Source organism: Phyllobates terribilis, unplaced genomic scaffold (assembly GCF_046119375.1).
Source record: "Phyllobates terribilis strain yellow unplaced genomic scaffold, ASM4611937v1 Scaffold_5__5_contigs__length_657084704, whole genome shotgun sequence".
Classification (NCBI taxonomy): Eukaryota; Metazoa; Chordata; class Amphibia; order Anura; family Dendrobatidae; genus Phyllobates; species Phyllobates terribilis.
This window is the reverse complement of record NW_027362765.1, coordinates 37,136,317-37,159,334: the sequence shown is the minus strand read 5'-3', so window position 1 is coordinate 37,159,334 and position 23,018 is coordinate 37,136,317. Positions and strand designations below refer to the sequence as shown.

The 23,018-nt window shown below is 44.1% G+C and overlaps 1 protein-coding gene across 2 annotated transcripts in view; it reads left to right on the top strand.

Moving 5' to 3' along the window:
* The window catches only part of LOC141270657 (oocyte zinc finger protein XlCOF7.1-like), a 28,553-nt gene extending 19,317 nt beyond the window's left edge, over positions 1–9,236 (top strand). Inside the window, exons 4-7 of one of the 2 annotated variants that reach the window (XM_073680745.1) lie at positions 23–146; positions 230–342; positions 526–616; positions 7,728–9,236. In XM_073680745.1, coding sequence (XP_073536846.1) covers positions 23–146; positions 230–342; positions 526–616; positions 7,728–8,710 — 1,311 coding nt within the window. In that variant the 3' untranslated portion in view covers positions 8,711–9,236. The remainder of the gene's footprint in view (positions 1–22; positions 147–229; positions 343–525; positions 617–7,727) is intronic. The other variant, XM_073680747.1, reaches the window with a different exon arrangement.
* The last annotated feature ends 13,782 nt before the right edge of the window (positions 9,237–23,018 follow it).

The following is a 23,018-nucleotide window of genomic DNA, read 5'->3' as shown; positions in this document are numbered from 1 at the left end:
ACGGTATCATTGTATGTGTCAGGTTCCTATAAGGTGTCAGGATGTCACCGTCTATTTCTCCATGGAGGAGTGGGAGTATTTAGAAGGACACAAAGATCTGTACAAGGACATCATGATGGAGGTTCTCCAGCCTCTCACATCACCAGGTAATAGACAGGACTAAATACACACGGCCTATAATTATCTGTATGTAAAGAATGAATTCAGTCCCTGTATGTGTTTCCTCCAGATCTATCCAGTAAGAGGATAACACCAGAGAGATGTCCCCGTCATCTTCTCCCACAGGACTGTAAACAAGAAAATCCCGATGTTCCTCAGGATCATCAGGTGGATGGAGAGAAGGTGTCATGAGATCTCCCCTATGTTGTGTTGACGGCTGTGAAGGTCTTGTCTTCAGTCTTGTTTTATCCACCAGTATTATATGTTTTATAGTTGTGTAATGAGTACGGTGGAGATGGCAGGATTAGAGCTGATCATAGATGTGACTTCTCCACCTGTCTGTGACTTTTACAATATTTGTTTCAGGGTAAAGATCTGACCTATATTAATACTACAGAGACATATGTGAGGGGCAATGAGAGGTGTAAAGAGGAGATTCCTACAGATAACAGCACAGGTGAGTAGTAACCACTAATTACAGAGAAGTCACAGATTCTTCTCAGTAACGGGATGTGGCTGCTTTATCTTTGGTGTAGTTCGGCCATATTACAATCAAGCAGTTACCATTCTCCTGCTAAACTCAAACTGTCCCGCTTACTTTGGGCATTGGAAATCCTTCAGTTGGAGTGAGACCTGTTCCGGGTAGAGCTTACAGCCCGGAGAATGCACCCTACTACCTAGAATTAGAAGATGCTGACCCTTACCTTCCCAGATCTCTAAACTGCAAAGCCAAATGATAGCGTACGTAGAATGTGCTGACAGCATAGAAAATCATGTGAAGAAAAATATAATCAGTATGGTGGACCTTGCTTTTATGGCGAGACACCAGTCCAAGTCCTTTATATTTATATGCTCAAATATAAACAGTAGACACATAAACATAAGAAATATAATGCAATTATCATGTTTTCTTTTTTTTTTTTCTCCTTTTTTTATTTAAACACTTCCACAACACCCCCCAATCAAAGGAGAGCGAAGAAGAGAAAACCCCTCAATCCATAATTTTGCCTATATTTCCTAAACTCTTTGCTTCTACTTATCCCAGCAATTAATTTATTGGGACGTGTAACTTGACCCAAGCTGTTGTTAGAAAAATATATTTTTAGAAGTTATCCAGTCCTTAAAAATCATTCCCTTTGCAGATAACAACAGTGAAGTAATTAGATCCTCAGTAGGACAACCCATCTTGACTTGACTATAAAAAAATGAAATGACAAAACAATATTCAGCCTCTCAGCAACAAATGTGATAACTGGTTCCCATAATCCCTAATTTCCCGGCAGTCCCAATACATATGAGATAGATCTGCCGCCTGTGAGTTACACTTGGGACATTAAGAATATTTATTTAATATATCATGAGACATCTAGAATATTTAATATATCCGATCTTCTGCATAAAAGCCGGGGACGGAGCAACCTGTGAATAACCATAAATTGGAACATTCTCTCTCATATGACGTAGAGAAGAACATTAGCAGAATTTACAGTTATTTCCCATTGTTTAAGATAAATCCAAGATCTGATCGCCAGAATTTATTCTCCTCTGAAAGTCGATTAATCAGATGTTTTATAGCAGGGCTGTGGAGTTGGAGTCTGAGTCGGTGTCCATTTTGGTGGAGTCGATTAGAAAATGGACTTACTCCAACTCCTAAAATATATAATAAATTGGGTACAGTAGTTCAGTGCAGTTTGGGGGGAATATTTTTTTCATAAGAATTTGGGAAAATTATGAAATGTCCTATTCCTGATCTAAGGGTCTAGACTTTTAGCTGAGATGAATCTGTGCTACAGTAAATTTATCACTTAAACATGAGCCATGTATGTTGGAATCGTGGAATCGGAGTCGGAGTTGGAGTCGGTGTCATGGAAATTGAGGAGTCGGAGTTGGAGTCTGAGGTTTGGCTTACCAGCTCCACAGCCCTGTATTATAGGGAACTAATTCTGCCTTTAAAGATTTCACTTGACAATAAATAATCCATGAAAGGATTTGTTCCCGCAAAACGAAAAGCCAGAGACTGAATAGAACGTCTTATCTGCAAATAAGGAAAGAAATCTGAATCCGCTAATCCTACTTGTAGAACAAATCCCTCTTTTAATATCTGTGACAATAATTATTCCCCTTTTTATCCAAAGTTCGGCACTGTAAGAAATGAGGGAGATTAGTATTATCCCACAGTGGGCACATGGAGGCTGGACAGTCCACCCACATGAGATTTTTTTAAATGCCTCATGAAATTTATTTAGCAAAACAATAAAAGGACAGTAAAGGGAACATGTCACCTGGTTTTTGCCATATAAAGTACGGCCACCACCATTATGGCCTCTTACAGCATACTAGATTGTTGTAAAAAAAAAGTCCCCAATCCACTCTGCAGATACCAAAAAAGATCCTTTATTATACTCACAGTCAGCATGTTCCAGTCCGATGGGCGTCCCTGGTCTTCATTTGGCGCTTCCTCTCTTGATCCGGCGCTTCCTCTCTTCTTACAATCGCCGCCCTCCTTCCCTGATTTATGTGAATGATGCGTTCCACCTACACCTCGTGCCTTGGGCCTTGTACACCTCATGTGTCTAGGCCTCGTACACCTTGTGCCTCTGAGCCTCGAGCCTCTTACACCTCGTGCCTTTGGTCTTTAGCTTTGTACTCTGACCTCCGGGCTTGAGCTTTGTTTCTGTGGTCTTGAGCTTTGTGCCTGTGGGCTTGAGCTTTGCTCCTCTGGGCTTGAGCTTTGCTCCTCTGGGCTTGGGCTTTGTGCCTCTGGGGGCTTGGGCTTTGTGCCTCTGGGGGCTTGGGCTTTGTGCCTCTGGGGGTTTGGGCTTTGTGCCTCTGGGGGTTTGGGCTTTGTGCCTCTGGGGGTTTGGGCTTTGTGCCTCTGGGGGTTTGGGCTTTGTGCCTCTGGGGGCTTGGGCTTTGTGCCTCTGGGGGCTTGGGCTTTGTGCCTCTGGGGGCTTGGGCTTTGTGCCTCTGGGGGTTTGGGCTTTGTGCCTCTGGGGGTTTGGGCTTTGTGCCTCTGGGGGTTTGGGCTTTGTGCCTCTGGGGGTTTGGGCTTTGTGCCTCTGGGGGTTTGGGCTTTGTGCCTCTGGGGGTTTGGGCTTTGTGCCTCTGGGGGTTTGGGCTTTGTGCCTCTGGGGGTTTGGGCTTTGTGCCTCCGGGGGTTTGGGCTTTGTGCCTCCGGGGGTTTGGGCTTTGTGCCTCCGGGGGCTTGGGCTTTGTGCCTCAGGGGGCTTGGGCTTTGTGCCTCAGGGGGTTTGGGCTTTGTGCCTCAGGGGGTTTGGGCTTTGTGCCTCAGGGGGTTTGGGCTTTGTGCCTCAGGGGGTTTGGGCTTTGTGCCTCAGGGGGTTTGGGCTTTGTGCCTCAGGGGGTTTGGGCTTTGTGCCTCAGGGGGTTTGGGCTTCGTTTACCTCGGAATTCGTACACCTCATGTGTCCATGCTTAGTGCCTCTAATCTCACTCTTTGGGGCACACGCCTTCCATCTTGTGTCTTTATGCTCGACTCCGGTTAGAGGGGCCTTGTTCCTCTGGACCTGGATCCAGCTTCATTTGCCTCATTCTGTCAGACTTAGCTTTCAATTTCTAAATTCTGGATTCTATTTTATAGTTTGTTTGAAGGGAAACATATGCCTATCAAATTCATCCTAGAACATGACATACTATTGATCCAGGGATAGGAATTAAAACCCCATGAGGCAGATGCTAATTTCCCCAAGTTAGGGGAAAAGATCCTTCCCAACACTTTTGCAGATTCGGCATAAGAGATCATTGGGAAGATCTCTTGTTATTCCCTTGTATATTTGCACAATGTGGTGGATTTGCCTTTAGGACTTTGTTCTTACACGCTGAGTGAGCCCAAGTTTGATAGCCTGTCCCGATTACCAAGAAAAATAAAATTTTGCATATGTCCGCACAAGTCTCTTGTATAGGTACTAATTCAAACCAACTGTCTTGGAGATTTAGTCCCACCCTGTTTATGCAGTGTGTCTCTTGTGGGAAGGGTTCTTTTTACCAGCTTTCAGAGTTGCACCAAGGTCCTGTATTAGGAGTTACGGATATAACAAATCACTTCATGATTTTTCCTACCTTATACTTATATATATGGCACGACTGATGGTAAGTGCATTTATTGAGGCTGCTTTCATCAATACCGGATGTGTGGGCCACACATCCCACCGCTGTTACCACTTTGTCACAGATTACAACGGGTAGATCACGCAGATCCCACCGCTGTCACCAGTTTGTCAGGGGAACGCAACTCCACTGCCTCCAATTGTCGGGCAATTACACAATTGACTGACAAGGGAAGGACGCGGCCATGGCTGCTTCCACTACTAGGCCAGTTATTGGGGAACTCTCATTGAGCATATGGTATCTACACCTCCGATTACAAGTCATGGAATATATATATACTCGGGTACGATAACTGCCAGCTCCACAATAACAAGAAAATGGAACCATTGCTAACTGCCACCACCAATTGTTTTATACAGGCTGATTGAACAACCTTTTCAGGTAGTGTATGGCTTCAGGAGTGCAGTTTATAGAGAGGAACAGAGTTATTACATTTTATATATTTAACCCAGAAAGGTAGGCCGTGCTTATAAAAAAAATTACAAAGATGATACAAAATGGGAACAAAACAATTCGGCATTAACAATTACATGAATTAAAAAGGAATAACGAAAGAGAAGTACTAAACCTGATGTTGCAGGAATGGCTCTTATCTTTATGGAGGGAAGCACTCGGATTAGGAAAATGAACACTCTCATAGCACACTATATCTCCCCAAATTAACAAAGACAAACACCCAAATTCTGCTTATTATTAGTTTAAGGTTACGCCCTCATACCCTCCCTTGGTGAGCTCATATGGAGGCTGGTTGTGGGATGTGCTAGGTCTGTTAGAATTTCATGAGATCCCTAACTTTTGGGATATCTTCGCCCCTGGATGTCCCAGGTGGTTGATATTGTCGTCATGTTTCTTATCGCAATTTTATCTGTCTATAGAGATGAAATATGGCATGGATAGCACCATCCATCAGACCAATATTAAGTTGGAGGGGTTCTGCCGGGCTTACGGTGATATGAGTGAATGCGCTATGTGCGTCCCTTCGTTACAACGCCAAAAATATATCTCCCATAACTATTGGATTGATGCAGTGTGCTATATTCATCACTGACCACTGGCTTCAAAAGGTCTCAGAAAGATTCACTGCGTAAATGAATCTCAGGCTTGGTGACTTTTTCCCAGCAAATCTCCCTGCTGTAATTTCCTGGTCACTGCAGGAGATACTTCAATTGAGGATGAAGTGTCAGCTCTCTCTCACTTCCCTAGCTATAATTAATCCCATATGTTCAATGGTATGGTGATATGCCACCTTTCTGGAGATGTTATGCGGATTTTAATTTTTCTCTATGACAATCAGCATCATAGGAGTGATGAACCACACTCCTCAAACAGATGGTGTGATGACGAACCCAGCATTGGTAATGGCAGGGGAGGGTTCCTGCCAGACTGCAGTTGTATATTTTTTTAGTTTCAATGTTGGTCTAACTCCTGACTTTGAGGCCTAGGGATTTATGGATTTAGAATAGACGGCAGTGGGCTTCGGGGCTTGTAATGTATAAACCACCCAATGCTGTTCCCATTTATCCATAAAGGTTATTGGATTAGTCTTTCGGCAATCTTTCCTGCAGGACTCCTTGTGGTATGATAAACTGGTCTGTACCCAAGGTTTAGTTCAGTTGGGACGCAGGAGAACCTTACAGCAGTCCTCATTGCAGCCGTGGCGGTGGACACCACCATCCTACTCTGTGCAATAAGAGGTGTTCAATGTCTATTCTATGGCTGCGGTGTTCATAAGTATAATTCATCTAACACAGTTACTGCGGCTCATTATTGGCGTTGTGGTACCACAGTTGAGTGTTGCACTCTTATCCAGTTTCTGCCGTATGATTTTATCTACCACATTTGTGCTGAATATTTGGAATTATACATATATCAGACATTCACTATGGTAATGTAGCTTTCTAAAGATTTGATCCTTTTAATCTGTTTCATCTGGCTTTGCTGTTCCCTGGTATTATGGATCTAAGACTGGGCATATTGTTCCTGTTTAGGGATTGGATCTGGAGATGCAATTCACAGGTTCTCAAGTGCTTGGTAAATTGATTCTATTTTCTATATTTTCTTCTGATCGTACAAATCAGTTTCTATATCTAGCCTAGTTCTTGCCCGGGACTATGGTCCTTTAGGACTTCTGTACCCCAGGTGCTATATCTCTTCTATTGCTCCTGTATGCTGTCCAGTGGAACATACTGGAAAAGGGAATTAGAAATACAGGTAATTCTATTTCCAGGAAGTCCCTCAGGAGAGCACTATTATTTCTTCTCCTTTATGTTTTATCTTGCAGATGAGTTTCTATTGATTCGTGTAGACCAGGGTTCCCCAACTCCAGTCCTCAAGGCCCACCAACAGGTCATGTTTTCAGGATTTCCTTAGTATTGCACAGGTGATGGGATTGTTGCCTGTGCAGGTGATGGGATTATCACCTGTGCAATACTAAGGAAATCCTGAAAACATGACCTGTTGGTGGGCCTTGAGGACTGGAGTTGGGGAACCCTGGTGTAGACCATTTGCTTCCATCCTTCTGTGGTAATTTGAAAGACACTGGAGGGGGGAGCGACCTTTTCACCTCCCTGTGATCTTTCAAGTCCTGATGGACCACCTGGAAGTCGAATTACCAGTAGATCTAACTCCCCTTTCTGGGACCTACTAAGTAGATTTGGCACTTTTTTAGAGCATTCTAGTATGCTGAAAGAGAGCCTAATGGCCTCATGCGCACTGCCCATCCGCTCCCCGGGCATGCGTACTGACTCTGGATGTCCAGCCACAGCTTCATAGCAGTTGTGTGCATGCTCCAGAGCACAGAGTGGAGGGGAAACAGTGGCGCGCATAGCGTCTGTACTCACGTGCTATGTAGCCCCTGACTCAAAGCAGCTCCTGGGGAGCGGATGGACAGTGCGCATGCACAGGATTTGCTACGTGGTTGCCGTGACGTCAGGCTAGTCACGGCATTGAATCACAACAATGACGTGGGCATGCATAATTTCAAAAGTACACTGAACCGTGACCGAAAAGATAAAGTCGCCACCCCTATGACAATAAGAAAAGGTATGTGAGGGAATCCTCTAATGATATAAAGGTTTTTTTTTAAACATAATAGTTGGTGCTTTTCTTTGACAAAAACATGTTAGTGATAAACATTGCATCACTAACAACACACTGGGGCCAGTTTAATAGCTAAAAATGAGGTGACAAGTTCCCTTTAAGTCATGAAAAAAACATTCTGAATATTGCAACAACAAAAAAAAGTCTCCCTTTGTGTTGGCATTTTCCGAGACCCATCATCATGCTCTACTGGTTCCTACTCTGAGATCTAATGTTTGATTGTCAGCTGGTTTTCTCTACATAACTTGCAATTTCTATGAATATACTGTATGAAAAAATGTTATACAAATATATTTTTTAAGAATATTTTATTCAAAAATAATAATCTTTATTCTTGGCAGATGACTGTACCAGGAGATCAGATGAACAACTGACATCTGTAATTTTTAAATCAGATGACCTTGATATCACACAAAATATAAGTGAAGTCAATGTGATTACTCCAGATATTCCATCATCCCTTCACAGCAAAGATCTATCATCTGATCCTTTTACACAGGTCCTATCTTCTGATTCATCACAGACTATTAAGAAAAATAAAAGTCACAAAGGAGGCATTAAAAATCAAACTGCTCTTACAGCAAAGAAACCATTATCAACTGAAGGACATAGAAATAATTTTTCCCTCAAAATGTCATTTGTCGCTCATAAAAAAATTCACACAAAGGAGAAAATATTTTCTTGTTCACAGTGTGGGAAATATTTTAAACAGAAATCTAAGCTTGTTAGACATGAGAGAATTCACACAGGGGAGAGGCCATATCCATGTTCAGAATGTGGAAAATGTTATACAGATAAGTCAAGTCTTGCTATACATCAGAGATTTCACACAGGAGAGAAGCCATTTTCATGTTCACAATGTGGGAAATGTTTTAATCAGAAATCAGATTTAGTTGTCCATCAGAGAACTCACACAGGGGAGAAACCTTTTTCATGTGCAGAATGTAAGAAATGTTTTAATCAGAAATCAGGTTTAGTTGCCCATCAGAGAACTCATACAGGGGAGAAGCCTTTTTTATGTGCAGAATGTGGGAAATTTTTTGCAGGAAAATCAAGTCTTGTTAAGCACCTGAGAACTCACACAGGGGAGAAGCCTTTTTCATGTTCAGAGTGTGGGAAATTTTTTGCAGGGAAATCAAGTCTTGTTATACACCAGAGAACTCACACAGGAGAGAAGCCTTTTCCATGTTCAGAATGTGGGAAATGTTTTAGTCAGAAATCAGATTTGGTTGTCCATCAGAGAACCCACACAGGAGAAACCTTACGTTTTTACAAACTGTACAAGAAAACACATAACAGAGACAGTCAAAGTAATGAGAAATAAGTAAATGCAAAGGAAAGGCAAATTAGAATGTACATAATTAAAATATATGCAGTTCCTAATAGACATCTCTTATTTAAAAATCAATATGAAATTAGCATTTAGTATATGATGTTGTTACATATTTATATATTCATTTAGGGCGGCACGGTGGGTTCAAATCCCACCAAGGACAACATCTGCAAGGAGTTTGTATGTTCTTCCTGTGTTTGCGTGGGTTTCCTCCAGGTTCCTCCCACACTCCAAAGACATACTGATAGGGAATCTAGATTGTGAGCCCCGATGGGGACAGCGACAATAATGTGTGTAAAGCGCTGCACTATTTAAAAATAAAGATTATTATTATTATTCACTATATGGACAAGGGTATTGCAACCTACTTTCCACCAAAAAGAATACCCAACATTTTCTCCTTCCTAATTTCATATATCCGTGATCTACCATTCATTACAGTTTCTTTCAATCCACAATCTCTATCTGAACCAATGTCTTTAGTTTATGTGTATTACAATAATAAATATGTTCATGTTGCAAGTTACTATTTACATCTCTGATCCATTCTGTCATGCGTCTTGAACCTGTGCTTTGTTGTTGGCTTCTCTGCCCTCTGAGCCACAGCAGATACACCTTTTTTCCAGGTGTTTGGTTTCTGTTATCCTTGCTGCAGTCTTTAAGTGAACCAGTGTTTTCATTTGCTCAGTTGTCTGCCCTATCACCTTTCGGATGCAGCTATATATATATATACTTTCTCCCTGCTGGTATTTCCTGCTGGTGATCGTCTCATATGGATGTCCAGCCATACGGCTGTAATTTAAGCCAGTCAGTGAAAGACCAGCTAGGGTTTATCTCTTTGCTGTTTATGTTCTTTATCCTGCACCTATCGTCTGTTTTTTTTTTAGGAAGTAGGCTGCATATTTTCTAACAGTATGAACTTAATCCTTTATTTTGTATTTTGTGGTATGTTTTACTCACTCTGGGATCTTTTTTTATTTCAGCACACTTTCCCTTTTGTAGGTAATTTACACTGTGCTCTGCCCTCTGGGTCTTTAGGAGGAACTTGTAGCGCTCGACGACCTTTCAAGCAGCATAGGTTAAATTTGCCATAGTCTAGTCTGATTAGGGCTATCTCAACTCACGCAGGAGCCACTAGGGACTGCGGGGTCAGGATCTCTATTCTATACAGGAAGCAGCAAGGTCAGTTGCAGTTTTGTATGTGTTACCTGTTTTGCCGAGTGAGTTGCTACACTATCATAACACTTTCCTTCTTTGTTGAATCATCTGGTGGGATCTATTTTAATACATATTATTGGGTCTAAGGGAATTTGATTTTAAATACTTTCTAAATTGTCTCAGTAACCTAACCCCCCAAAAATGTACACTTTATAGCATAACCATAACATGTGATGGGTTAATCTGACACTTAGGATACTCTGGGTCCCTTTTGTTTTTCATCTTTAACAATACTTCTGTTAAATTATTCTTATGTACAGTGAACAATTACAAAATTCTACTCCTTAGATTTTTGTAAAGCAAAGTCCTAGGACCCAATTCATTAAGAGTGGTATTTTATACACCAGTCTTAATGAAAAAGGTGCAGCAATAAGATGTGCCAAATTCATTCAGAGATGCCACATACTGAACTTGGTACATCTTATTCAGTGGTTTGCGCCTCACTAGAAAGTGCTCCAGAGAGGGACTGGAGTAACATTCCCGATGTAAGAAACAAGAAGCTGTTACACGCCTGTCCCTGGTCTGGGCTCTGCTCCATCTGCCCTGGTCCATTGAATTTTCTTGTGCTCCACGTCAGATTTTGCAGTTGGCCTGGCGTGCTTCCATGTGAAGAATTGCTTGGGCCTAGTTAAGAGCTTCTAAGACACACACGTGGGTCTTGATATTGAATCTGAGTCTAGACTTGCAGTTGGTGTGTGCATAGCAACCTGGCTGCGGGCTGCAGGGCGTCTTTAGACCAGCAGCTTCTAGTGCCTCTAGAGTTCTGTTGGCCAACTATCCCTGAGTCTTCTGGACCTCTTCTCTGTTTCCACCTGCGGTTTTCAAGACCTCTCCCTGGCTAGACTTCCTTGGTTGCTGATTTTCCTGTTACTCCGGAGTGTTATCTGCTACCTGGCTAAAAATTTTTGGAAATCTCCAGTCTGCTTGCCTGCAGTTTCCTGACGTCCCCTGCCTATCTGTGGTTTCCTGCACTCAACCTGTCTACTTACGCTCTCCAGACCCTCTATTCACCAACCTTTTCTTTTGCACTGATGACCATGGCCTATGTGCCTACCGGTACCTTGGGCTTAGAGGATTCACCTCACCCAGTGAGTCCCCTAAACTTCAGAAGCAATCAGATCTATTTTATTACAGTTTTTAACATAAATAACAAAATGGCTCACTCTCTCCTTTTTCCCAATCCAAAATGCTGGGGTAAGATTATCCCTTCAAAGTCCAGAAATTTTAGGGCTACATTAACATCACATATTTTATACAGAAGAATAGCGCTATCTCCATAGTTCTCTGTACAATGATAGATCAGACAAGGTCCTCATATTTAGACAGTTTCTATTATACTCAAACACTCTCTATATCATCATGATCAGAGTCTCATGATACAGAGTAGAGAAGCTCCAGGAACAAAGACCCCGTCTCGTACTAACACCCTGGATGCCCAAAGAATCTAGCCACGAGGCCCAGATTCTCTCATTTTTGGCTCTGGTATTTCTTTTAGAATAAATCCCTTTCTCATACAGTCCTGTAGTAATGACTTTGTTAATCACGTTTTGTAGGAGGGTTCGTCTGAATCCATCTAAATGTCATCAGAACGGTAGTGAATCGAGGAGTCAAATTTTGAGAGACGGGTAACCCAGCGCTGCTCCAGGTCCCCCAGCTTGGCAGTGTCCAGATGGGCCAACGGGTTGTTATCTGTTCACACTTGGATCTTGGCTTCCATCAGAGGTACTCTGCGAATTTCTCAGTCATAGCCCATACTAGGGCGAGGAGATCCAGCCGGGAGGAGCTATAGTTGTGGAGGTTCCCCTCCGTATCCCTCAAGGCCATCTTCAGAAAGGGATGGATTTCTCTACTCTTGATACAGTCCTGACTACAAATATTCATAAAATCCCCGCTCTTATCTTTCCAGAGACTTACAGTTTCTTTTTATAGCCTCTCTTTATCAGGAACAGGCAGGAGCCACTCTGCTCCCTCAGAGACACACACACACACACACACACACACACACACACACACACACACACACGAGATCTCTCTGCTTCCTTGTTCATTTCTTCATTTCCCTCTAAGCACAGACCAAGAAGCAGAGGAGGGCGACTAGTCCACAAGCAGAAAACCCAGAGGAGAGCATGGTTTCTTAAAGCCACAGTGTATTCAATGTCCGGTAAGGGCTGATCCTCTACACGGACACAGTATGAGAAGCGAGTGGGGATGGGTGCAGACACAGTATGGTGAATGGAGGAATTGGTGCAGACAAAGAATGGGGGAGGATGTATGCAATCGCAGTATAAGGAGCAAAGGGGGAATGTATGCGGACACAGTATGGGGAGCGAGTGGAGGTATGGATGCAAACACAGTATGGGGGATGTGTGCGGACACAGTATGAGTTGGGAAAGGAAAAATGTGTGCGAACACAGTATGGGGAGCAAGGATGATGGGAAGTGTGCAGACACCTAGTTTGAGGAACCAGGGGGATGTGTGAAGAGGCAGTAGGTAAAGTGAGAGGGTAAATATATGAGGAGACCATATGAGCAGGGAGGGGGAAACATGTAAGGGTAATATTGTGAGGAGACAGTATGGGGGGAGAAAAGTTTGAGTGGCACAGAATAGAGACTGAGTTGTGTGGGGGGAGGTGGTAGCATGAAGGGACAGTGTAAGGTCACAGCCAAGAGGGGACAGTATGCCAGGGAGTGGGAGTGTAATGAGGGGACACAGTGTAGAGGGCATGTACCATAAGAGGGACAGTGTGGGGGTCATATTTTGTGCAGGGAATATAATGAGGAGCAATTATTTATTTAGGGGCTCAGCATAGGACAGATATTTTTATTCAAGAGCATTATAATGACATTGCTATTTTTAAGGGCACCGTGTGGGGGTTGATGTGCTACAGAAGACCGGAGGAGATGGAAGTCTCCAGAGATGAGCTGTGAATGAGAAAAGTCATGGAGTCTGGACAAGATGAAGAAAAGATAAAGAACTGCACCCAGAAAAGTCATCATCTATAAGGTACCTGGATGTAAATGTTTTATTGTGATACTAACTACTACTCATGTTTGTATTAATGTTCTATGTGACTGCAGACTTCTGAATTCTCACAGTGCGAACTTCATGCTGTCAGGATTCTCTGGTGCCAGTGATTTGCATACATGCGGTCACGTGTTGACTAGAAATGAGTGGCCTCACTGAATGAAAATCAATTGAACGTGGCCGGACACGTTTCGTCGGAATGTGGCCAGAAGTATACAAATTGCATACTTATGCTGACATGACCGTCCACTCTTGCCACTGGCAAGGGAGAATCCTAAAAGTGTGCAGTGCATGCGCTGTGAGAATTCAGAAGCCTGCAGTCACCTAGAGTGACTGAAGACTTTAATGTCAAACCTGGACAAGCCCTTTAATTATAAACTGAAGCACTGAAGTATGTCAAACCTAACAGCATGTAATATGTTCACTGTCAGGATTTAGCTCTGCTTGCTGGTTCCAGCAGTTATTGCATGGCCACTTCCCTCATTTGCGATTTTCATACTTCCAGTCACGTGACAGCTAGCTTTTCTTCCTGCTTCTCTCAGTTTTTCACTGAACATTGAGAGAATTAGGAAGAGCGGCTCGTCTTGTAGGAGAGAAGTATTACAGCACCACACCATATATCACTCGTAGCAATCACCAAGAAATGTCTCAGTTCTTATACTCTGTGATTCTTTTGGTGGTGCAATCTGCCAAGTTCATAAAGAGTCATAAGATTCATAAGATTGCCGACCGCAATGATGTCCCGTTCATAGAAATAAAGGACTGTTTTATCAAGATTCTGTGAGTGCTGCCTTTCACTATTCTATTATGAATCTTAGGAAGAGCAGCTAGTCGACACATGACTACGTGTGCAAATGCACACTGAATTCTTGTCCATGGTGCCAGGAAAGCTAGATACACCTCTGACCCCATCTGTGGAAGTACTGTACCAAAAAGCCACTGTGTGTACTCTTTACCCCCAACGGTGGGAGTACTGTGCCTTTAAGCCTTTGTGTGTACTCAGCAAAATTGCCACAAAAACAACTGCAAAATCGCAGCCAATATCCATGGCCAATTCCCTGGCTATTAAAAAAGTTGTTCAGTACTTTTTTGAACTGGCCCAATTTATTCAGCATGTGGCCATAAGTATTTTTTGTAAATACCTTTCATTGTATGTATTGCCTGTAAGCGGTGCTATTGCTGGCCGCTCACAGGCATCATGTGACACCACGCTGATGTCAAGTGAGGCGTGACATCAGTGATGCGATCCCCGCAGTGGATGCTGGGCTGTGGGCGCGATTACCAGCATCCACCGCACGCTTTCCCAATGAATGAGTAGAAGGAGAGCATGCGGTGGATGCTGGGTGTGATGCGGAGGGTAACCCCGCCCACAGCCCAGCATCCACTGTGGAACGCAGAAGTGAGTCACCCTCGGCTGCAGCCGGAATTTGACATGACATCAGCGGATGTCAGAGCTGGCTGCAGCCGGGGGTCACGTGATGCCTGTGAGCGGCCAGTGATAGCGCCGCTCACAGGCAATACATACAACGAAAGGTAATTACAAAAACACTTATGGCCACATGCTGAATACATTGGGACAATTCAAATAGGTACTGGACAACCCCTTTAATATCAGCCCACAGCTGTGTATCTACTGTATCTAGTATCTATCTATTCTCTATATATCTATTACTTATCTATCTATATGTAGAATCTGCTGAGTTTTGGGGTGCCAGTTAATATTAATTAACAAGATCTACTGGATCTTTAAAAGGGGATTTATTACAAATAGGATATTTAAAATAACATACATAAGGGAAACCTAACTAAGGGACAAGGGAACAATGTAAGGGAAAGGGTAAAAGGAGAGGATAGTAGAAGATGGGAAGTGGGAAGAAGCAGAAGAATAAAAAACTAGTTTGATGTGCTACCTTTATATCAGTTACACAGTCAGACATGGCCCATACATTGCCCATCCCTGTAACACCTCCAAATAATGGTACCATTCAATCAGGTCACAGTCTTTGAAGTTCTCCAGAAACATTGCACATGGCTGCTGATGCAGACACTCTTCTGAAGGTGGCGCTCTTAGGTTTAGAATGGGTAAGAGTATCAGAGGTCATGATTGCAGTGGTCTTCATCTTCCTGCTGATGGCATCTGGTATATAGCCAAAAGGTCTTTGTATCAAGTGGCCTGAGGACAGGTTCAACTGCATTTTGCTTGGAGATAAGAGGTCAACTTGAAGAACAATGGTTTGTAATCCAAACACCACAGGGGTTATGTACCTTTGAAGAGGCCAGACAAGATGTCCATCTGGCATGTAGGTGCTCTCTTTACTCTATCACTAGAACAAAAGGCATCACACCACAGGACACACAATGTCTTCCTGCCTCACAGGTTTTATGACTCCACAGCACATGGTCAATCTCTTTGATGTCGTCCTTTGCTGAACTTTAGTGCTATACAGGGTTTGTGGATCAAATTGTGAGTTCAGTCATTCATATTACACGTACGATAGATATTGTCCATGTTGGGTTCCAACACTATATAACTATCTATACATCTATCAATAGACTGATAGATAGGTAGATAGATATATGGACAGATAATTAGATATATGGATAGATCTGATCATCCTAGATCTGAATGAATGAAATATTCTCATTGAATAATTTGTTCTGTACAAAGTTGAATGTGCTGACAACAAAATCACACAAAAATCATCAATGGAAATCAAATTTATTAACCAATGGAGGCCTGGATTTGGAGTCACCCCCAAAATTAAAGTGGAAAAACACTACAGGCTGATCCAACTTTGATGTAATGTCCTTAAAACAAGTCAAAATGAGGCTCAGTATTGTGTGTGGCCTCCACAGGCCTGTATGACCTCCCTACAACGCCTGGGCATGCTCCTGATGTGGTTGCGGATGGTCTCCTGTGGGACCTCCTCCCAGACCCGGACTAAAGCATCCGCCAACTCCTGGACCGGCTGTGGTGCAACGTGACGGTGGATGGAGCGAGACATGATGTCCCAGATGTGCTCAATCCGATTCAGGTCTGGGGAACGGGCGGGCCAGTCCATAGCTTCAATGCCTTCATCTTGCAGGAACTGCTGACACACTCCAGCCACAAGAGGTCTGGCATTGTCCTGCATTAGGAAGAACCCAGGGCCAACCGCACCAGCATATGGTCTCACAAGGGGTCTGAAGATCTCATCTCGATACCTAATTACAGTCAGGCTACCTCTGGCGAGCACATGGAGGGCGGTACGGCTCTCCAAAGAAATGCCACCCCATACCATTACTGACCCACTGCCAAACCGGTCATGCTGAAGGATGTAGCAGGCAGCAGATAGCTCTCCACGGCGTCTCCAGACTCTATCACGTCTGTCACATGTGCTCAGTGTGAACCTGCTTTCATCTGTGAAGAGCACAGGGCGCAGTGGCGACTTTGCCAATCCTGGTGTTCTGTGGCAAATGCCAAGCGTCCTGCACAGTGTTGGGCTGTGAGCACAACCCCCATCTGTGGACGTCGGGCCCTCATACCACCGTCATGGAGTCGGTTTCTAACCGTTTGTGCAAGCACATGCACATTTGTGGCCTGCTGGAGGTCATTTTTCAGGGCTCTGGCAGTGCTCCTCCTGTTTCTTCTTGCACAAAGGAGGAGGTAACGGTCCTGCTGCTGGGTTGTTGCCCTCCTATGGCTCCCTCCACATCTCCTGGTATCTGCTCCATGCTCTGGACACTGTGCTGACAGACACTGCTACCCTTTTTGCCACAGCTCGCACTGATGTGCCATCCTGGATGAACTGCACTACCTGAGCAACTTCTGTGGGTTGTTCTGTAGACACCGTCTCATGCTACTGTACATCTAGGGGTGAGAGCAATGGCAAAATGAAAAAGTGACCAAAACAACAGCCAAAAAGGATAAGAACAGAGAAATGGTCTGTGGTCACCACCTGCAGAACCACTCCTTTATAGGGGGTATCTTGCTAATTGCCTATCATTTCTACCAGTTGCCTGTTCCATTTGCACAACAGCAGGAGAAATTGATTCACAATCAGTGTTGCTTCATAACTGGACAGGTAGATTTCACAGAAGTGTTATTGACTTGGAGTTACATTGTGTTGTTTAAGTGTTCCCTTATTTTTTTGAGCAGTGTAGATGTAGAGATAGATATATGCAGGCCATGCCACTGGGGCCCGTGAGCCGGGGGGGGGCCCCGAAGCAGCGGGGGAACGAGGAGGAAAGGTGAGTATTCTATTTTCCTGGGGGAGGAGGGGGGGGGGGTTGCGGCAGCGGAGGAGCGGGGCACACACAGTAGCAGCTGCTGCAGCTACCACGTGTGCCCGCTGCTAAAGGGAAATGAATATTCCCTCTTCTCCACTCCCTTGGGCATGGAGAAAAGGGAATATTAATTCTCTTTAGTAGCGGGCACGGAGGAGCGCTGAGCTGCGGCTCCTGCTGACAGTGCCTGCTACTGAAGAGAATGCATATTCAGTCTTCTCCACTCCCATAGTCCAGGCGTAGAGAGGGGTGAATATGCCGGCAGCTCTCGTCAGCGTCTGAGAGAGCGCGCTGCTCAGATGCTGACATAAGCTGCTGGCAGAAAGGACGCAGCACTGGAGCAGAGGTGAGGAAGGAAGGTGAGTATAAGTGTTTATTTTTTATGTGTAGAGTGATTGGGCCATACATACTAGGATTGGGGGATGAGTGGGCCACACATACCAGGATTGGGGGGTGAGTGAGCCATACATACCAGGATTGGGGGATGAGTGGGCTATACATACCAGGATTGGGGGATGAGGAGGCCACGCATACCAGGATTGGGGGATGAGTGGGCTATACATACCAGGATTGGGGGATGAGGAGGCCACGCATACCAGGATTGGGGGATGAGGGGTGCCATACGTACCAGGATTGGGGGATGAGGGGTGCCATACGTACCAGGATTGGGGGATGAGGGGTGCCATACGTACCAGGATTGGTGATGAGGGAGCAATGTGTTCCAGGATGGGGAAATTTACCAGTAGCTGCAGCAGTTCCCACCCTAGGCTAATACTCGAGTCAATACGTTTTCCCAGTTTTTTTGTGGTAAAATTAGGGGCCTCAGCTTATACTCGGGTTGGCTTATTTAAAATATACGGTATTTTAAAATCAGTGAGTACATGGTGCCCATAATACTGCAGGACTGTGGGGTGCACTATACTATATGGGGGCTGCATTTTAGTCTATGGGGTTTGTAATATACTGTATGGAGGACTATAGGGACTGCATTATATTCTATGGAGGACTATGGGGGGCGCATTATACTATATGGAGGATTATCGGTGGCGTATTATACTATATGGAAGGCTATATGGGCCCATTATAATATTTTGAGGGCTATGTGGGGGCCATAATGTGGCACCCCTGCGGGTCTAGTTGCCACAGAGGTACTGCATCTCAGCCAGAGGTGTGGTACCCCACTCTCAAATAAGGAGGGCCCACTACCCGGGACCCACACACTCAAATCCAACACTACATCACTCAATTAGGGAAGGGCAAGATTGCTCCTGAGGGAGAGCACAGACCCGGTCCTTGTCTAGAGGATGGAACTAGGTAGAGGAGGTGGGTGGAGGAAGTAGTTTAGGGGAGCACTGAGGGAAGGACTGAAGGTAGAGGGGACCACATAGAGTGACGTGGGTCACATGAACGAGAATATAAAAGGAAGGGTAGAAACATCTAAAAGGGTCCTAGGAGCAGTTCAGTAAGTGAGGACCGTGGAGGAGTAGGGCCCAGTAGGAAAGTGAACAGAGAAGAATGGAGCAGTGAGAAGGGCTCCAGAGAGAGAGGATCCTAGGGGCACGGGAAGTGCGGAGTTCCACCGTGCGCCCGAGTTCACACTGACCGTGAAGGGATCAGGTCGCTGTAGGGGACCGGCTCCAGACTAGTGGACGACTGCAAGACTCAGCTAGCAAACCAGAGGTTGTGGTATCTTCAAGTGCCGTAGCCAAAAACCACACACATTCGCTGAAAAGGTGGCCATATAGGACAAAGGGGACAGAAAGGACGTCGCCCAACAAGACCCGCGGCCACTGGCATGGGACAGTGTGTGTGAGGCGCAGGGCAGAAGGGCGAGAGCCAGCGCAGAGAGACAGCCTGGGAACGTACACAAGAAGGGGGTCCTGTTCAAGTGCACCCAAGTTATCTGAGAGTTGGCTGGATCACTTCCCCGGACGACACAGGACTCGGTGGGCTGTTATAATCTGGCAGTTGTAACCTGGAACACCATAAAAACTGTGAGTAAAAACTTGAAGACTGCACCCCGCTGTGTCCTTTACTTAATTGCAGCGTCACCTGCCTTGCACCACAACACCAACATCCTAAATCTCTTATTTAACTGTCCTGAGGCCTAGCTCTACCCGTGGAGAGCTGAACCATCTTTGCTGCGTCACCAACAGCCCCAGTGGATCTCAGCAGCAGCGGCGGCCACCTATAGCCACATACCACGGGTGGCATCACAAATCTTTATTCCCCAAAACTTTATTTCCCAATTGACTTTTCTTATTGACCGCCCTGGGCCATGGACCTTGTTACTGCCACCGTGACTACCCCAAAAAGGACCGGCCCAGCTACAGAGTACCCCACGGCCCCAGGGGGCGCGCCAATTATACTATATGACAGCAATTATACGGTGTGAAGGTTTGTGTGGGATCCATCATGCTGTTTGGAGGGCTGTGTGGGATCCATCATACTGTTTGGAGAGCTAATGAGGGTCATTGTACAGTGTGAAGGTTTGTGTGGGGTCCTTCATACTGTGTAGGGGCCATTATACTGTTTGGAGGGCTAGTGCGGGCTATTATACTGTATGTAGGGCCATTATACTGTATGGAGGGCTGTGTGGGAGTCACAGTTGGGGGATCATACTGTGTTGGGGTCACCATACTTTGCCTTGGGAGTGGAGGTGGGGCACAGTAGGGTCATTATACTGTGCATGTGGAGGCTAATGTGGAGCAATGCACCATGGGGGTATCATACTGTGTTTGGGGGGCAGTTTTAATGGCATCATACTTTATACGGGCAATGAAAGAGGAATCTAAGACTTCAGCAGGAGGAAAATTACTATGTAAAGGCTGGAAAGTTGTGAGATATTCTCTTCTTTGACTCAGACAAATATTTATTTTGTGGGGGGTGGGGCCCAATTAGAGCTTCGGCTATGGGGCCCATGATTTCTTTGTACGCCCCTGGATATATGGATAGATATACAGATAGCTTAATAGATAATAGCTAAATAGATAGATAATAGATCGTGTGACAGAGTCACTGGTGGTATATGTGAGGGGAGATATGTTTCACAGCAGCTACTAGCCTCAGTGAACTGAACCCAGAAGTTTCTTCAGCATGTTAGCTGCTGAAGAGGTTAAGTAGCCATTTTGGGACGGGTTCTTTGTGAGTAGGTGTGAGATGAGTGGGATGCCTACTCACCATATCTCCACCTCAAGGGTGTGGCTGGAGAAGGTAAATCTCCAGCAGTGAGTTTTTTTATTTCTCTGTTGTGAGTTTGGAGAGGCAAGTCTCCAGACTGTAGAACTTCAGCTCAGGAGGAGCTGAAGTGTGCTTTAACTTGTGCTGGCGAATCCCACACACATATGGACTGTGCTATCGTTTATCTTTTGTTTTGCCGTTATGCCAGCAAGGCTAAAATTTATTTTGCTGAACCTGCAATGCTTTATGCCGTTTTAATAAACCTGCAGAGGAAACCGTTCCTGAGTCTACTTCTGAAAGCAGCTGAGTGAGTCGTCTTACCATAATAGATAACAGATATTTTATGCCTGTTTTTGCCGCGATTTTGCCTTAGTTTTTGGAGTGTTTTATGCCTGCGTTTTCGCCTCTATTTTGCCGCTTTTTTGCCACAATTTTGATGCGTTTTATTGCCTTCATTTTTGCCCCAATTGTGCCTGCAATTTTGCTTTATTTTTTGCTTGTGTTTTTGCCTCAATTTTGCAGCCTTATTTTGCCTGTGATTTTGCTGTTTTATTGCCTTCATTTTTTCCCGCGCTTTTGATGCATTTTATTGCCTGCATTTTTGTCACAATTTTGATGCATTTTTTGCTGTTTTATTGGCTGCACTTTGCCGTGATTTTACTGCGTTTACCTGTGATTTTTCTGTGTTTTTTACCTGTGATTTTGTCGCAATTTTGCCTGCGTTTTTTCAGTGCATTCAATGGGTGAAAAACACAGGCAAAAACACACAGAGAAGTGACATGCTGAAGATTATTTTCTATTTTTGGTCCATTTTTGACCCATTGAATGAACTGAAAATACACATGCAAAAAAAGTAGCAAAAACACACAGATAATTGACATGCTGATTATATTCTGCACTAAATCTGCAAGTAAAAAAATACTTTGTTTGCATGACACTTCACGCTTCTCATTCACTTTCCTGCAGAAAAAACACGTTTTTGGTGCATTTTTTGTTGAGTTTTTGTACAGCAATGAATGCTTTTTGGAGCTAAAGATATTTGAAAATAGAAATGTGGGACATCGCTTTAACCCATGAATTACCATCGGACCCGAAGTAAGTATATTCACTGCGTTCTAACGCTGCACTTGTTTTGTCAGTACATGCGGATCCACCACATGTAATGACATTTCAATCGGTCAAAATCTGCAGTGGAGACTTGCGTCTCCTCTACAGAAATTGACATGCTGCGGGGTGAGTTTACGAAGCATGAAAAACAAGCATAGTGGGCATGCGATTTCTTATAAATGAATACAATCTATAGCTTTAAGGCCCCCACATAGTTCTCCATACAGCATAATGCACCCACTGCCCATACAGCATAATGCACCATCATAACCAATACAGTATAATACTCCCCATTGGCCATACATTATAATGAACCCCCATATAGTATAATGTACCCCCACAGCCAATACAGTATAATCCACCCCCATAGCCCATACAGTATAATGCACCCCCATACACTGTATAATTGCTTTCATATAGCTTTAAGGCCCCCACATAGCTCTCCATACAGCATAATGCACCCCACAGCCCATATAGCATAATGCACCCTCATAGCCCATACACTATAATGCACCCCATAGCCCATACAGTACAATGCACCCCCATAGCCCATACAGTATAATGCAAGCCCATACAGTATAATACACCTCATAGCCCATTCAGTATAATGCACCCCAGTAGGCTATACAGTATAATGAACACCCATATAGTATAATGCACTCATAGCCCGTACAGTATAATCCACCCCATAGTCATCAATACAGTTTAATGGCCACCATAATGTTGTTAAAAAAATAATAAAATACAATACTCACCTCTCCTCCTCATTCCCCGCAGCTTGTGTTCTAAGCATCACACATCTCAACACAGAGGGCGCCACGATGTGACATCATCGCGCTGAGACGTCAGACAGCGAGGAAGAATGATGTGGGAGGAAGCATCGGCTGACGCTCCCTCCTCCATATGGTATTGAGCACCTTAAGGGTCGCAGTTTTTAGAATGGGGTCACTTATGGGTATTTTCTGTTATATAGACCCCTCAGAGTCACTTCAAATGTGATGTGGCTTCTAAAAAAAAATGGCTTTGTAAATTTTGCTGTAAAAATGAGAAAATCGCTGGTCGACTTTTAACCCTTCTAACTTCGTAACAAAAAAAAAAAAAAATGTTGTTTCCAAAATTGTGCCGATGTAAAGTAGACATGTGGTAAATGCTATTTATTAACTATTTTGTTTAACATAACTCTCTGATTTGAGGGCATAAAAATTCAAAATTTGAAAATTGCAAAAACTGCTACATTTTCGCAAATTGCCACGTGTTTCACAAATAAACGCAAGTCATATAGAAATTTTTTTACCACTATCATGAAGTACAATATGTCATGAGAAAATCTCAGACTCAGTGGGATCCGTTGAAGCGTTCCTGAGTTATTACCTGAAAGTGACAGTGGTCAGAATTGCAAAAAAATGGCTTCCTGTGTGGGATTTTTGAAGGTTAAAGGGGTTGGCTAAGTATTGGACATGTTTGATCCTGTTAAAATAAAGACAATTATTGACAGGAGAATTTC